Here is an 18094-nt window from a genome sequence, read left to right on the forward strand (position 1 = left end):
ATACATATACTTTGTGAAATGATTACCACAATCAGTTCATTAACACATCCATCACCTCACACTTTGTGTGTGTGTGTGGTGAATAGTTCAGCCATTATTATAGGTCACTGTATATTCTAAACAAAACAGGTTGCTTACCACTGTAGAAAGGTGACATTCTGCATTCCCATAGGCCATCTCCCTTCCTTCTCTATTTTATGTGTTCTTGCCAGTTAAAAAAGAAAAGTTCTTGATATTGCTTCCTAAAAGTTCAACATGTCACTTTGATCTAGCAATCTCAGTCCTAACAAGTTACCAAAGAGTAGACTAAAAAACTACAATGTAACCATCAACAGAGAACTGGTTTAATATACAACAGAATATCATGAGGGTATTAAGAACAGCAACCTAGATTTTTATGGCTAATATGGGAAAAAAATCTAAGATGTACTGTTAAAATTTTTTTAAAAAAGAAAAAAACTCAGAGAGAGGCAAATAATATGCTTGTTATAATCCCACTGTTTTAAAAGGACAGACAAACATACTTTTATAGGTACAAAGAAAACTTCTTGAAGGTTTTAAAAACTACAGTTGCTACCTTCAAGGTATTAAGACTAGTGGGATGTGAGGGAAGGGCTTTTAACTTCTCATTTAATGTCATTCTGCAGTTTGAACTTCTTATAATGTACACAAGTTAATAATAAAAGTAAAATGAGTTTAAATCTAAAACACTTCTTTATTAGTGCATTTAAAAAGAAGCATTTATTAGTGCATTTAAAAAGAAATGCACTCACTTATAAATTGCTTCACTGTATTATTGGGGGAGGGGGGCGAAAACCACACATTTTGAGTTCCTAATAAAAGACAATCAACTGAAGATAAATATCAACAGATATCACAAAACAGCCTGTACAGCAGAATTTGCCTATTGGTCAATGCTTTGCAAAAACTGTTCCAAAAATCTGTTTTCTAACCTATGTTTATATCTTAAATTGTATTACTGAAAAGGTAAATGATATTATCTCCAGGTTTCACTGTACACATTCTGGGCTGACTCCAGCGTATCTGCAAGACCTAGATCTTTTAAATTCTAGGAATAAAAGAAGAAATCTAATGAGATATATAACTGAAAATTATCCTTGGCATGTAATCAGAACAAAAGCAAATGTCCTTGCCAACCTTCTAGTGTACCCCTGGTATGAATTTCCAGTGTTTTTTTCATCAAAGTATTAAGTTTCCATATGATTATTAGCTTATAATGTAACAAAGGAGTAAACATGTGTTACATAGCCTAAGAGCACTTTTCACTCATAATACTCATAGATCTCACAGATTTCAATGTCTTCAGAAAAACCATGTCTGACTTTATTTAACTGCCTGCACCAAATGAATAGAGAAATCTTTCTGCATTTGGCCAAGCTGTCTGCATATGCCTCAGATGACCTTCAGAATTCTTGGTCAAAATTTACTTTCTTGGGGTACCTGGGTAGCTCAGTGGATAAAGCCGCTGCCTTTGGTTCAGGTCATGATCTCAGGGTCCTGGGATCGAAACAGGAAGAGAATCGGGCTCTCTGCTCAGCACGGAGCCTGCTTACCCCTGACTATCTGCCTGCTTATGATCTCTCTCTCTCTGTCAAATAAATAAATAAAATCTTTAAAAAAAAAAAAACCTTATTTTCTTGTGCCCAAGAACAACTACTAAACTTTCAAATTGTCTGTTACTCCTAAAGGATAAATCTCAATCACTTAAGGTTTCCTTTTATAGGAATCTAAGGTGCCATTCAATGTAGTCATTTCACGTATTAAAATATAAATGTTAAAATGTAAAAGAGACAAAATATAATACTTTATTTACCTGACCTTTTTAAACAACATCTGTCTTTTTTACCTTAGAAAACTGTTTTGGGAATGTGGGGTGAAGAGAGGACAAAATGGAAAAAATACACCCCACCCTCAGGCCAAGGAAAATACTAAAAATTTATAAATTAGGATTATTGAAAGGTTATTTCATGGAGGAATGTACAATGCTTCATTTATATGCCTCTAAGTTCTCTGCCTATTAAATTTATACTTACAAGGAGGTGGCATATAATGTCGACATGATGACAGTGAGGCTTGTGGAGGGGGCTGGGGCTGTGGCTGCGCCACCATGCTTGATCCATAACCATCTATTGATAATGGCTGACTCGGGGCAGCAGCAGCAGCCTGATGGCCAAAGATTGCAGCTCGGGAAGAAGAAACAGGGCAGCAGGGGTCAAATGCAGATGCTCCGTGAAAACCACCATTTCCATGACTTCTGATACCATTGTTGCTCAGGTCTACTGGCAATGCCTGCTGTATAAAGAGGAACTATAAATCTTTCTAAAGTTTGGTCAAAACACCATTCCATGTTATATTATAAAAGTACTCCAAGTGCAATCTAGAAAAATAGGATCTCTAAATTAAAATTTCAAAATGGTAAAATTTTTAGTATGAAGACCTATTCAGCATGAAAAAAGTACTGTGTGTGTCTTGGAATGTAAAAAATTGTAGTGATTATATATTTAAAATCTATAATCAGTTTTAAAAAGTCAAGCATAAGATCATGCTACAAGATGAACAAAAGTTAATGTATATTATTTCAAGATCTATTTCTCTCTCATTATCTAGATCTTAGAGAAAGAAACTTTAAAATCATAGTTCCATATTCTTCTTTACCCCCAAATTTTGATTATTAATTTAGGACTACTTTGGAAAACATATAATCACACCCCTGAAAAGCTTAAGGATTCTAGGTAAAAACCTATCTGTCCTGTTTCTACATTGTATACAGCAAGCATTCAACTGAAACTCTAATAATACAGACATTACCCAAGATAAAACAAAGGGTATGTGATTATTCAAGATGAAGCATGAGCTAGCTTTGCCTCAGAACCTTTTCATTTACCAAAAAAATTAGGGAAGGTCCATTTACTAAGTTGGAAAATAAACCAAAGAGTCTAGATTCCATGTCTACTCGTCAGTAATTAAATTTATTCCCCAAATGCATTTTGAAAAGTCCTAAGTAAAACATTTCACTTCATCACAATCTACTCCAGGGCAGGTTACAAAACAGAACTGCTGCTTTGTATTCTCAAGTGATTTAAAATACAAGTCTTCACTTAATGTTCAGTATAGCTGTAATTTTTTTAATATGATTAAATAATAATTGAAAATAAAATAATAATTTGATGTTATATATGAATTTATATACAAGAATTGTTCAATACTAGAAGCTGGGGAGCTGAAGATGAAAAAAGCTAGGGAAATGCATTATCAGAGGCCCAGGTCACCCAGCAGTCTTTAGAGAAACCATTGTGGTCTCCATATCTCCACTGGACTCCAAGCTTGAGGGTAACAGAAACAAAAGGAACTCTGAATGCTAAAAGGGAAGGGGGATGATGGCGCAGGAGAAGTTGTGGGAAGGTGAAAAAGAACTCCTTTCTTTTTCTAGATCACCTATCTACAATCAATTAAGCAAATGTCTGGCCTCTTGGAGTCTACAAATACAATGTATGTCCCTCAATTTGGGTAATAACGTTTAGGAACAATATTCTAAGACTGTGAATTTGTATCCCCTTCTTATTTTCCTATTTAGGCTAAGACTTGGCAAATGGACTGGATTATCAACATACTATGAAGATGAGCAAATTTCCTATCTTTTTCTCCAGCCAGTGATTAAGAACACTCCCAGACAGTGAGTAAAGTAGGGTGTGTGTCCTCCTAGAAGAAACTGAGGCTAAGGTTAAAATAAAGAATATAAAGAAAATCTAAGAAAGAGAAGTGCCTTCACAATTCCAACAGTTCACTCAATTCGTCCGCTAAAAGGAAAAGAGAGGGTAAGCAAGATCGGTGTAGAAATGACAAGTATTACTTTACAAAGATCATAAGTAATGCATAAGGCTAACTGAACTATCCTCTCAAAAGAGAAAGTTACATCAAAAGGAGCAGTAAGGGCTACAGAGCATCAAGTGACTACTGAGGCTTCTCTGTTACCAGGCCTAATGTTCCCCAACCCTTTTCTGCCTACCTACAACCTGACACTAATCGTAACACATCAACACAATCACAAAATCCTCAGATCAGTTTGCTTCTCCCACTCCTCAATTTCCTGCTATGCCCACACAGGTCTCAAGTGGAGACTATATGACATTGTCTCATGAGCATGTGGCTGATTTCAGAGTCCTCCAATGTCTGTATGAGTCTCAAACTGTTTATATTGTTAAAACTTTACTCTCCGCTCTCCTACAAACCCATTATCACCACTGACTGTCTGATCCTGTTGATTTTCCTCAAGTTTTGTGTACAGTCCAAATACATCTACTTAGAGATAAGTGAATAGGTTACATTTATTTTATGTGAACAAAATGGTAAGAGAAGGAGCCTGGGTGGCTCAGTTGGCTGGGCAATTGCCTTCAGCTCAGGTTATGATCCTGGAGACCCAGAATCAAGTCCCACATCGGGCTCCCTGCTCGGTGGGGAATCTGCTCCTCCCTCTGACCCTCCCCACTTCTCGTGCTCTCTCTCATTCTCTCTCTCTAAAATAAATGAATAAAATCTTAAAAAAAAAAAAAAAAAAGGTAAGAGATTCTACCTATAATTAACTCACTTAGGTTAAAAGAAAATGTTGCATACACACATGATCTCTCAAACCACCTGTATTACTTTATTAGTTCAAAAGAATATTCTGTAAACAAAAAGCCCACATTTTGGTAGCTCTTGAATGAATGTGGGAAAAGTCAACAGATTCACTTCTTCACCATTTTCCTATGATACTTCAAAACCCTCCCTCTTTCAGCTGATATTTCTAGTCAAAGAAAATTTTGCTTTGAAGCAGGGCCTTTCATTCAGTCCACTAAAAAGTTTATTCTTGATGCTTCCTCATTCCCAAGAAGAAGAACAGGTTTAGACGATCAGTAGACGTCAATACTTAGAACCATTAGGAGAATCGAAACACAGTCTAACATCAGGCTCTCTGCATAGCAGGGAGCCTGCTTCCTCCTCTCTCTCTCTGCCTACTTGTGATCTCTGTCTGTCAAATAAAGAAATAAAATATTTTTAAAAAATTGTATTTTGTTTTTCAAAGTATGTACCTACCTAGGTTATATCACAATTTTAGAGATGACATAGCAAAAGTTAAAATAGCATGTAATACATGACCTTCATCTACTCCACATGATCACCAATACTAATTTATTTGACATTTCAAGCGCCCATCAATAATATCAACTAAATTACTTAATTATAATTTTGTTACTGATACTTCAATTCCCAATGAACTAAAAACCTCATCGGGTCCTGAGAAACTACATCACTGGTTTGCATCTGAACATCTGAACAGGCAGTTTATTTCTAGATGAGTGGAGACACAGGCAGCTCCAGAGTAAAAGGAAGAGGGTAAAAAACTAGGAAAATTTCCCAATTTCCCATGAATCAGGTTGACACTGCAATTTCAACACCATGAAATAAGATTTCAAAGATAAGATTCAACTGTATTTAACTAAAAACACCAAAAACCATTTCAGAATAAAAAACACTACCACTTCTAATTTTCTACATTCCAGACCTTCTCAGTTAGTTGTAGTAACCTAGACCATCAGAAAATCCTAGAGAATTTAGAAAAAAAAAAAAAAAAAAAAAAAACCACTAAATTGGGCCACTTTTGCAAGGGCAACAAGAACAACTTGTTTACTATATAAAATTCAACATTAGGGTTGTTTTTCTTTTTCCTCCTGAAACAAGCACAGTTTTTGAATATTAAGAAAAAGAAAAAAGACCACCTCATAAAATTCCACATACCTGGTCGTGATAGCTGGTACCAGAACTGCTGTTGGCTCCACAAGGTGCTTGTACTTGTGGAGGTCTTTCCACAGGGCAGGTAGGATCACTAAAGGAGGGAGAAACTGGGACAGGTGGGTGGGGAGTATGATGGTGGTGGTGATGATGTTGAAAATGATGGCCATGCTGCTGAAAGCAACTTGTGTGTGGATGTCCTAATGCATGGTGATTCTGTGATGACCCTCCACATGGCGAGTGCTGCGGACAGCAGGAAGGTAATCTTGGCATTGCAGGAGGGCCAGTTTCTGTTACAGCACTAGATGAAGTTCTCCTTGAGTCATCTTGAAATAAACAAAAATGCATATAACATCAAATGATCAAATATCACTGTGTGAAAAATAGAGACTGTGTATAATAGTCTATAATATAATAAAATAATAAATAATATAATATAATAAAAGTAAATAATTAATTGTTCAGTAAATTCAAATCTCTATAAATAAGAATGTGATAGCACCACATTCTTACTAAATCCGCCCATCACATAATTTTGGATAGTGATCTTCATTGGGATTTTTCTGAAAGCCTAAATTCCTCACGTGACTCATATTTACCATGATGATGTTTTTTTGTAGATTTTTAAGTTTTATTTATTTAAGTAATCTCTATCCACAACACAGGGCTTGAACTCATGACCTGAGATCAAGAGTCACATGCTCTTCCAAGTAAGCCACCAGGCGTACCTACCATGACGTTTAAATGACCCTGTCGGTTGGAACGAGCAATTCTTGATCGCAGGGTGGCGTCTGAGCCCCATGTTGAGTATAGAGATTACTTAAAAATAAAATCTTAAAAGGAGATTTTATTTTTACGTAAAGTATAAAAATTAGAACAGTGGAGGGGTGCCTAGGTAGCTCAGTCAGTTAAGCATCTGTCTTTAGCTCAGGTCATGATCCCAGGGTTCTGGGACTGAGCCCCATATTGAGTTCGCTGCTCAGCAGGGAGTCAGCTGGTCCCTCTCCCTCTGACCCACCCCGTGCTCATGCCTGCTCTCTCTCTCACACAAATAAATAAAAACTTAAAAAAAAGCAAGAGTGAAGGGCCCAGAGGCCTGTCCTTTCCCCTTCCCCGCTTCTGCACCTAATACCTGAGCCATCTCCTCAGAACGCTTAGGATTTTAGAGCACCACTATTCCAGCCCTATTTCAAGAGTAACCAAGACCAGGGATACCCTGCTCCTTTTTGGCTCAAAGAACCTAGCCAATCTCTTCGGGGCTGGTATACTGATTAGAAATATTCTAGTTACTCACAAATAAATACAAAAATCCAACCCAGGGATGCCTGGGTGGCTCAGTTGGTTAAGCCACTGCCTTCAGCTCAGGTCATGATCCTGGGGTCCTGGGATCGAGTCCCGCATCGGGCTCCTTCCTTGGCAGGGAGCCTGCTTCCTCCTCTCTCTCTCTCTGCCTGCCTCTCTGCCTGCTTGTGTGTATTCTCTCTCGTATTCTCTCTCTCTCTGACAAATAAATAAAATCTTTAAAAAAAAAAATCCAACCCAAACTGGCTAAAATAATAAAAGGAATTACAGGCTCACATAAATGAATCTGGGTGCGGTGCTTCAGGCTCTGGTTGATAGGTCTGATTGCAGCAAACCTCCCTGTAATCTCCCTCAGTCTGCCTTCCCATACTTGTTCTATCCTGCCTTTCCTGATTCTCTTCAGGGCAAGGTCTGTGATCTAACCTTGTTAGGCAGTATTTCCATTCTAAATTTCTTTTTTTTTTTTTAAAGATTTTATTTATTTATTTGACAGAGAGAAATCACAAGTAGATGGAGAGGCAGGAAGAGAGAGAGAGAGGGAAGCAGGCTCTCTGCTGAGCAGAGAGCCCGATGCGGGACTCGATCCCAGGACTCCGAGATCATGACCTGAGCCGAAGGCAGCGGCTTAACCCACTGAGCCACCCAGGCGCCCCCCATTCTAAATTTCTATATGTTGTTTTTTTTTACCCCCCAAGGTCCTAGTCTGTCTTATTTGGACAAATTTCTTGTATTCTTTTGGAAGCAGAATTCAGGAATCTGTGAACTTGGATGGAAAAAAATTACTAATTTTTACTAATTTCCAACTGCCTCCTGGAGTTAATACTACCTTCTTAGCATCAGTTGAGAGGTTAAATATTATAAGTAACTTGTAACAATAACAAAAAAGTTGACAAGGTGTTTACTTTTTTTTTTTAAGCTCCCTCTTCTTTTTTTTTTTAAGATTTTATTTATTTATTTGACAGACAGAGATCACAAGTAGGCAGAGAGGGAGAAATGGGCTCCCTGCTGAGCAGAGAACCTGATGCGGGGCTCGATCCCAGGACCCTGAGATCATGACCTGAGGCTTAACCCACTGAGCCACCCAGGCGCCCCTCCCTCTTTTTTTTAAAGATTGATTTATTTATTTGAGTAGGGATGGGCAAAGGGAGAGGGAAGGAGAGAGAGAGAGAGAATTTTCTGGAGACTCCTCACTGAGCATGGAGCCTGACATGGGGTTCAATCTCACAACCCTGAGATCATGACCTCAGGAAAATCAAGAGCTGGACACTTAGCAGACTGGGCCACCCAGACACCACAAAGTGTTTACCTTCAAAACGAAATTATAGCAGAGTCAAAGTCAGTTCTGTAATTATGTCACTTTCATTCACTTGCATTCCAATTTTCTTAAATAACCTGGACAAAGTTACAACTAGTTTATCAGGAACAGACTATGATCAACAGCCTATCTTTGCTATGCTGATTCAAACATTAATTATTTTCCATATGCTGTAATATTTGTAGCAATAACTGTTATAGTAGCATTACTTCTGGCAACATTTTCAGGGTTTTATCTCAACTTCCAGGACAAAGTGTTGCAAAAATGAGTATCATTTATTGTGTGACTTCAAAAAAATGATCAAAAACCTCTGGAACACTAAATCCATTCAGTGGGTAGACTAAATAGCCTTCATAGTTCCTTCCAGTTTAGATGCTTTAATTTTACAAATCCAACTATTTGAGGTTTATGTCCAACTCTAAAATGTAGGAGAGGGGGGCGCCTAAGTGGCTCAGTCAGTTAAGCATCTGCCTTTGGCTCAGGTCATGATCCCTGGGTCCTGAGATCCAGTTCCACACCAGGTTCCCTGCTCAGCAGGGAGTCTGCTTTTCCTTCTCCCTCTGTCCTTCCCCAGCCCTTGTGCATGCTCTCTTTTTAAAAAATAAAATAAAATAAAATGTAGGAGAGGAGTGTGTAATCAGAGCAAAAGATCTGTCACTAATAAGGCTGTGAATGAAGGAAAAGACATGATACTTCTTTGTTCAGAAAGAACTTGCCCTCTTTGTCTTCAAATATTTCTAATACAAAACAGAGTGAGAGAAGAGAACACATTACTATATTTACAGCTGAACACATATTTAAAAGGTCATATCACTAACAATATGGCCTCAAAAAGACAACTGACCTTAGAGTTCTACTTCATAGGGTACAGTTTAATCTGTTTTCCTAGAGTGCAGAACCTCTTTGTTGTTTAAACAGACTAGCAACCCAAAGTAAAGGCAACTCTATCTCCTCTTGTTCCAGAGTTACTGACCAAGGAAAACTGCCATAAATTAGAAGTGAAATACAAAGATCTGATCAAGCAAATAAAACACTTCCTTTTTATTAGAATGAGCCCAGAGTGTCCACTAAAAATGAGACAATAACAAACCTGCACCAGAAAAACTAATTCCACGGCCCAGTGACATAAGACTGGTTGAAGTACTTTCACTGCAATTCTGAAAGGATTACTGAGAAGTATTCACGCATCTATTCATTCATTTGGCAAGTCTTACACATAATAATGGCAAGGTAAAGGATCTACAAAAGACACTGGAAACTACAATGGTGAAAACGAAGTCCTGGCCTTTTTTTTTTTTTTAAGTAGGCTCTGTGCTGAGCCTGGAGCTCAATGGGGGAATTGAACTCACTACCCCAAGATCAAGACCCGAGCTAAGATCAAGAGTGAGATGCTTAACAGACTAAGCCCCCCAGGCACCCCAAAAGTCCTAGCCTTTAAAATAACTTATGATGTTGGGGGGTGGGATTATGGACATTGGCGAGGGTATGTGCTTTGGTGAGTGCTCTGAAGTGTGTAAACCTGGCAATTCACAGACCTGTACCCCTGGGGATAAAAATTTATGTTTATTAAAAAAAAAATAAAAAATAACTTATTATGTTATCTGCCTCTGTTGTTTTATCTTTGGCAACTAGCAACTAAAAACAGAACTGCACAATGTAGGTGGTTCAATAAGCCCTTGCTAATTATAAATTCACCTTGCAAGGGAAAACAGACATGCATGGAGCTAAGTGCTAAGAAGAGAAAAACTTGACCTTTAGTCCTCAAGGAGATCATCATCAAGTACAGAAACAATTTAGGATATATTAAGATTTAAGATATGTTGATTCCAGCATTAGAACAGAAGCACTGGCGTGGCACCTGGGTGGCTCAGTGGGTTAAAGCCTCTGCCTTCGGCTCAGGTCATGATCCCAGGGTCCTGGGATCGAGCCCCACATCGGGCTGTCTGCTCCGCGGAGAGCCTGCTTCCTCCTCTCTCTCTTTCTGCCTACTTGTGATCTCTGTCTGTCAAATAAATAAATAAAATCTTTAAAAAAAAAAAAAAAAGAACAGAAGCACTGGGTTCTGTATAGGGCAATGCTGTGTCCCAAAGAACATTTGGCAACACCTGGAGATAAGTTTGGTTGTCACACCTGAAGGAGAAGCAGCACTACTGGTAATGCTGCTAAATATCCTACAACACACAGGGTAGCCCCCAAACAAAGAACTGTGCAGCACAAAGACAACAGTGTCAGGACTGAGAAATAAAGGAAGAGTATAGGCATAAAGGAAGAGTATAGCTCCAAGCCAGTCTTCCTAGGTTTGAATACTTGCTCCATTATCATATAACCATGGGCATATAAAATAAGAAGAGTAATAGAATCTGCCTCCTAAGTTATTACAAAAATCAGAGTTAATATAAATCATGGACCAATATTACAAGCTCAAAAGATGTTAGCTATTGGGGCGCCTGGGTGGCTCAGTGGGTTAAGCCGCTGCCTTCGGCTCAGGTCATGATCTCAGGGTCCTGGGATCAAGTCCCGCATCGGGCTCTCTGCTCAGCAGGGAGCCTGCTTCCCTCTCTCTCTCTGCCTGCCTCTCTGACTACTTGTGATTTCTCTCTGTCAAATAAATAAATAAAATCTTTAAAAAAAAAAAAAAGATGTTAGCTATTATTGTCCCCTAGAACGTTAGTTCTACTAGGACAGAAAATTTATGCTTTCTGCCCAATGCCTACAACAGTACCTGATAAAAACTCAATAAAAACTGGAATAAATGAATATATAAGATATCATGCATGGTTAAACAATGAGCACATAGAAAATTCAGATAGATGATGAGTTGCTTGGCACATGTTGAGTCTGAGGTGACTGCAGAATGGTCCAGAGATATCCAATAGCCAGCTGTGTATGAAAATTTAAAACAAAGAGAGGGCTCTGGAAACAAAAACAAAGGTCACTGGCATATTGGTGGTAGCTGAAAACACACATAGTTATGAGATGGGCCAGTGAGAAAGGTTAAGAACAGAGGCCTCGGAGAAAACAGAGATGACAAGAAGATTACTGCCAGACTTTTAATATATTTATTTTGACAGGAGTCAGAAGCAAGTTAAAGGAAGAATTTAAGGTATAGAAGATCCATTTAAGTGTACAAGACTTAACACAAATGTACATATGCGCACTAAGGGAATAAACAAGCAAAGATACTGAGAAGGTAACTGTTAAAGCAAAGTCAAGGAGACAAGAAGGGACAAGAGGTAGAGCATGAATAAAGGGACTGGAAAGGGGGCGCCTGGGTGGCTCAGTGGGTTAAGGCCTCTGCCTTCAGCTCAGGTCAGGTCAGCCCAGGGTCCTGGGATCCAGCCCCGCACGAGGGGCTGCAGGGAACCTGTATCCTCCTCTCTCTCTCTCTGCCTGCTCCTCTGCCTACCTGTGATCTCTGTCTGTTAAATAAATAAATAAAATCTTTTAAAAAGGGCGGGGGGACTGGAAAGAAAAGAAAGGAGTTAAAAGACCAAGAGTCAGGAGAGAAGGAAGGGTTGGAAGTTATGAGTGCTTGAGAACCTTCATTTACTTTTTATTTACTTTTCCCTGGGGGGATCAATGTCCGGAGGAGAATAAGGGAATTATGGAATAGCCACTAAGGGGAAAGAAAGGGAATTAAATGAGATACATCACACTATGGCAACTTATTACCAAAAGCCCAAGATTAGATACCATAAATTCATGAGGCACCAATCTGCTTGGATCTGTAATTTTTACTAGCCCCATCTAAAAACCTGGATAGGAGTGAAGCTAGACGGCTTGCATGATTCAAGGATGGAAATATGCAAGAAGTTTACAAAATAAAGACAGGATGTGAAGAAAATAGGAGACTGATGTTCTATAGTGTCTTAGCAGGAAATGAAGTCAGCAGAACTGAGTGCCCCTGATGTCATATGAGTACCTGTATATGCTTCTACCAGGTTTATTCAGAGAAACAATTAGGCCTGGAACAAGGTTCTGCTAGTTTAGAGAAACACAACACAAGCAAGTCTATCCCAAAGGTAGTCTTCAATATAGGTAAAGTAGCATCATGAGAAAACCATTCAGATAGTGAAGTCACAACCCTAGATATTAAATGTGAATTCTGAGTGAACAAGTGTCTTAAAAAAGAAGTAATAAAAGCTTTGAGACAGTACTGAAGTTGGGACTGCGTCACATAAAATCTAGACAAGATGAGAGTACATAAAGCTACCAAGAGAAAGGAATGAATGAGAAAAGTTAAAATCTTTGCCTCAAAGATTATTACTGGCTTTGAAAGCATATTTGAAGGTATCCAGATACCTTTATTTCTGAAGTGGGAAGAATAATATAAATAACAAGCAAACTTTAAGAATTAAATGATAATATATAAAATAACATATAAGACAGTAGGTACGGTACTCAGAAAAGAGTATACACTCGATAAATGAAATAAAAATTTGCCCATTTCATTTCTCCCTACTTTTTTTTTTCTTCAAAGAATATAGTATTGAAAAGACAGCTTTGGAGGGCACCTGGATGGCTCAGTTGTTAGCCATCTGCCTTTGGCTCAGGTCATAATCCCAGGGTCCTGGGATCGACCCCCACATCGGGCTCCGTAATTGTGGGAGGTCTGCTTCTCCCTCTCCCCCTGCCTGTGTTCACTCTCTTGCTGTGTCTATCTAATAAATAAATAAAATCTTTATTATTTCTTTTAATAAATAAAGTTTTTTTTTTTTTTTAAAGACATCTTTGGGGAAACCTCCTTGGACTGTGGATTCTCCCCTTAATTTTCCACAACAGAGAAACCCTAATCTGTTCAATATAAGCTATAAGGATATTGTAAGAATTAAATAAAATACTATTAAAAGTAAAAAATGACATGGGGCGCCTGGGTGGCTCAGTGGGTTAAAGCCTCTGCCTTCGGATCAGGTCATGATCCCAGGGTCTTGGGATCGAGCCCCACATCGGGCTCTCTGCTCAGTGGGGAGCCTGCTTCCTCCTCTTTCTCTGCCTGCTTCTCTGCCTACTTGTGATCTCTGTCTGTCAAATAAATAAATTAAAAAATCTAAAAGAAAAAAAAAAGTAAAAAATGATAGAAAGCATAAGGTAGTTCCACTATTAATGGTGATATAGTGATATCTATGAGCTACAGGGTCTATAACACCCTAGTTAGTAAATGTTTAGCAAGTTCCTATCTCCATGCCATCGTCCAGGAGAGAAAGGCTAGTTTAATGCTCAGTTAAACAGATAACAGGAGGGCGCCTGGGTGGCTCAGTTGGTTGAGCAACTGCCTTTGGCTCAGGTCATGATCCTGGAGTCCTGGGACCGAGTCCCACATCAGGCTCCCTGCTCTGCAGGGAGTCTGCTTCTCCTGCTGACCTCTCTACTCTCATGCCCTCTCTCTCCCAAATAAATAAATAAAATCTTTAAAGAAAAAAAAAAAAAAAACAGGTGACAGGAAAAAGAGCCAGAGATATCCTACTAACTTAAACAATAATCTGAGGTAAGAGAGGAAACACTTAAAACACAAGAGTATATTCTTTGTGATCCTGGGTTAGGAAATGGTTTCTTAGATAGGATAGCAAAAAAAACAAACAAAAACAACAACAACAAAAAAAAAAAAAAAAAGAAAAATTGAGCAAATGGACATCATCAATTTTTTTTTAAAAATTCCCATCCTCATTTTCAATTCTTTTGGGGACATACCTGGGAGTGAGACTACAGGTCATAGGGTAACTATGGTTTAACTTTTTGAGGAACCACCAGTGTTTTCCATAGCAGCTGCAGGATTTTACATTCCCACCAGATGTTCATTAGAGTTCCAATTCCTCTACACTCTGGTCAACACCAGTTATTTTTTGATTTCCTATTTCTATAGTTTTGTTTTGTTTTTCTGAATAACAGACAGCCTGATAAGGATAAAGTAGTACTTCACTGTGATTTTGATTTACACTTCTCTAATAACTAATGATGCTATTTTCATGACATTCTTGATCAACTGTGTATCGTCTTTGGAAAAATACCTACGCAAATTCTTTGCCCATTTTTAAACTGGGGTATCTGTCTTTTTATTGTTGAGCTGTATAAGTTCTTTACATAGTCTGGATACTAGACCCTTAACAGATACATGATTTTAAAGTATTTTTCTCCCATTCTGTAAGCTGCCTTTTCACTTTCTTGACAGTGTCTTTTGATGTACCAAAGTTTTAAATTTTGATGTTAGATTTATCTATTTTTTTCTCTTGTTATTGTATTTCTAATCGGCCATTTAATTCTCGCTGATCTCTTTCAGTTGAGCTATGATACTCTAGTAATATACAGCACACAAACTCAAATATGAAATCAAAGTTTAATTCTAAAGAGACTACTTTGCTCATATACAGTTTATTCTACGAATATGCTCTTCCTAATATAGCTAAAATCTTAAAATCAATACTTTTTCTAACAAGAGTAATGAAAGCGGCCTCCCCCCCACTTTATTACATACCTCCTATAGAAGTACCAGTCATACTATTGCTTGTAAGAGTAGCTGAAGTCTCTGACACTATGGAAGGTTGGCTACCAGTGACAGCTGAAGCAGCATCAGAGGCCTGCTCAGAGGTAGATGGATTTGAATTGTTAATGGAAGTGCTTGTGGTTTGTGATTCCATTCTCGCAGAAGTGGTTGGTACTACAGTAGGTTCTACAAAACAAAAAATGTTTATTTGGGATTTCAAAATGTATTAGGTGACAGGTTATACTTTAATTCACGGTAACATTTTTAAAATTATTAAAACAAACTTTAAAAATATGAACTAATAAGTAAAATACCTAATTAAAAAAACTTTCATAAAGCTAGCCTGCAACATCAAAATGACATGGAACTAAAATATGATTACTGCATTTAAAAAAATCCAACACATATGCATATTCCAACAATCCAGGTGATTATTTCGGGGTAACAACTCTGTAAATTTTCTGATCTACCACAAGGAAAATGAGAAAAGGAAAGTAAAATCTTTTTATATTATTTTCATACAAATTGTCACAGGCTGTCAGAACAGTATTACAAGTTACACTTTCTCTGGTACAGAATGGATTCTAGAGTCAGACTGCTTAGATAAGCAATTCTGATTTCACCACTGGCACTATAGTGATGGATAAGTTACTTAACCATTCTCCATTTCCTCATCTGTAGCATTGGGAAAGTACAGAATTTTCTTCACACAACTATTGTTAGGATGAACGGAAGTCACACATATAAAGCACACTGTATAATGGTTTATATATAGTGACTTCTTAAATTTTTTTTTAAGACTTTTCATTTATTTATTTGACAGACAGAGGTCACAAGTAGACAGAGAAGCAGGCAGAGAGAGAGGAGGAAGCAGGCTCCCTGCTGAGCAGAGAGCCCAATGTGGGGCTCGATTCCAGGACGCTGACATCATGACCTGAGCCGAAGGCAGAAGCTTTAACGCACTGAGCCACCCAGGCGCCCCTGACCACTTACATTTTTTAAATTGTTTTAATCTTTTTTACAGGCCTTTTCATATGTTTTCAAAAAGTTTTTTTTACAAATATTAATATTCATCATTATATGCTAATAAAAATTAAAATTTTTATAAAAAGTAAAAGAAATTTCAGGCAGACCTTGACTTATGTACGATTTCTACTACTCTACTCTAATTATAAAGTAGTTGTTTAAAAAATGAGACTGAGGGCACCTGGGTGGCTCAGTGGTTTAAAGCCTCTGCCTTCAGCTCGGGTCATGATCTCAGGGTCCTGGGATCGAGGCCCGCATCGGGCTTTCTGCTCGGTGGGGAGCCTGCTTCCCCCACTCTCTCTATCTGCCTCTCTGCCTACTTGTGATTTCTGTCAAATAAATAAATAAAATCTTTAAGAAAAAAAAAATGAGACTGAGTATGTCCAAAGCAGAGTCACAACTATTGGATCAGAAAAGGGACTCACTTAATGTGATATAGAATTAGAGGGCAAACTACTGATTACAATGTGGTGTGCTAAGCTAATTCCAGAAACACAAATTGTCCCTGTTGATCTACATGGGACAATGTACTTTGGACGCTTAAACAAATGTATTTGCTTATACATAAAAAGCGGAGGGAAGAACCTCTTGTTTATTTGCAAATGGTGTATCTCCATTTCTCAGCCTTAGTATTACTGATGTTTTGGGTAGGGGGATTCTTTGCTAGGGATGGGAGTCAGGGTAGGGGTATGGCTGTCCTGCGCATTGTAGGATGTTTACAGCAGCATCCTAGAACTCTACCCATCAGACATTAGCAGTATGTCTGCTGTCTCCCAAAACTGTAAGAATCAAAAATGTCTGTAGATATTACCAACTGTCTTCTGGGGCACAAAATGGTCACCCCTTAAGAACAATTGGTCAAACTGATATATTTAATTTTGGACTTATTTTTAGTAAGACAGATGCTTTCCACTGAGAGAAACTAGCAGAGAGACGGGGCATCTACTGATCCCTAGGATATTTACAACCTTACTAAAGTGTTCTGGTTGAACTAATTCCAGTGGGTTAAAAGACTATTCTGTAACCTTTTCCTACTTATTGGCTGACAGATGTCACAGGGGAAAACACAGTTTCCAAAGTAGTAATCCTAGATTAATTAACTCTGAGGAATCTCTAATTAATCCCTACTATATTAATCACTGTCTTATAGATAATTTATGGTGCTTCAAAATAAAAACTGAGACATGGCTGAATGAAATGTAGACAGTGGGAATAAATTATCTCTTTATGAACATCTTAATTCCAAAGAATTGATACTCTGAAAGTTAGGATCATCCAAGCTGCAAACAATCCATAGAAGAGCTGATTGCACAAGGCCTGTAACTCTACAGACCTTATGTATCCTTTCTCCAATTTATAGCTAATAAACTCACTTATGGCTCCTCATCTTCCTTTAAAGAAATTATGATAGACCATTTCCTTCTAAGATGTGACTAATACCTGAAGGCAATTTTTAGTAAGTGGGGAAACTCACATCTGTATTCACATACTCACACATGCTACCACTTTCACTAATCTCCACTGTACAACTCTAGCTTTCTTTTCCTAGTTGCTTGGATAGAGTTATAAGCTGAAAGAAAAACACTAAAGCTGAGCAGCACAAAAGGTACCAGTAATATCAGAGGATAACATTAACTATCACATTTCTTCCTTTTTTAAGTCGGCATGGATCCCAACACGAGGCTTGAACTCATGACAATGAGATTGAGACCTGAGCTGAGATTAACAGTCAGTCACAACGAACTGAGCCACCCAGGTGCCCCAAATTTCGACACTGCAAATAACCAATATTTACCATATAAATTCAAGTTAAATTGCTTTTCTGTTGCATTTTAAAAGTGTCACTTCTATTTTTCATAGCAAAGTTAAAGTATGACAATAATATTATAAATGAAAGTAATAGGTAAGTCTAGGGTAGATCAAACTAACACTTATAAAAGGATTTTGGGGTTTTGTTTTGTTTTGTTTTTTGTTTTTCAGGCACCTAGGTGGCTGCTCAGTAGGTTAAATGTCTACCTTTGGTTCAGGTCATGATCCCAGGATCCTGAGATCGAGCCCCACCCACATCAGGCTCCCTGCTCAATGGAGAGTCTACTTCTCCCCCTCCCTCTGCCCCATCCCTACTCATGTTCTCTCTCTCTCTCCTCTCTGTAATATATAAATAAATATAAATAAAATCTTTA

The 18094-nt window shown here is 38.1% G+C and overlaps 1 protein-coding gene across 13 annotated transcripts in view; it reads right to left on the reverse strand.

Annotated features, from left to right (window-relative positions):
• RNF111 (ring finger protein 111) overlaps positions 1–18094 on the reverse strand; it is a 97626-nt gene that overhangs the window by 14840 nt on the left and 64692 nt on the right. For 8 of the 13 annotated variants that reach the window (XM_082733740.1, XM_082733737.1, XM_082733735.1 and 5 more), the window contains exons 5-7: positions 14877–15071; positions 5797–6116; positions 2055–2313 (exon numbers count right to left, since the gene is read on the reverse strand). In XM_082733740.1, coding sequence (XP_082589866.1) covers positions 2055–2313; positions 5797–6116; positions 14877–15071 — 774 coding nt within the window. The remainder of the gene's footprint in view (positions 1–2054; positions 2314–5796; positions 6117–14876; positions 15072–18094) is intronic. The other 5 variants (XM_082733738.1, XM_082733730.1, XM_082733729.1 and 2 more) reach the window with 1 other exon arrangement.

Source organism: Mustela nivalis (genome assembly GCF_964662115.1).
Source record: "Mustela nivalis genome assembly, chromosome: 6".
Classification (NCBI taxonomy): Eukaryota; Metazoa; Chordata; class Mammalia; order Carnivora; family Mustelidae; genus Mustela; species Mustela nivalis.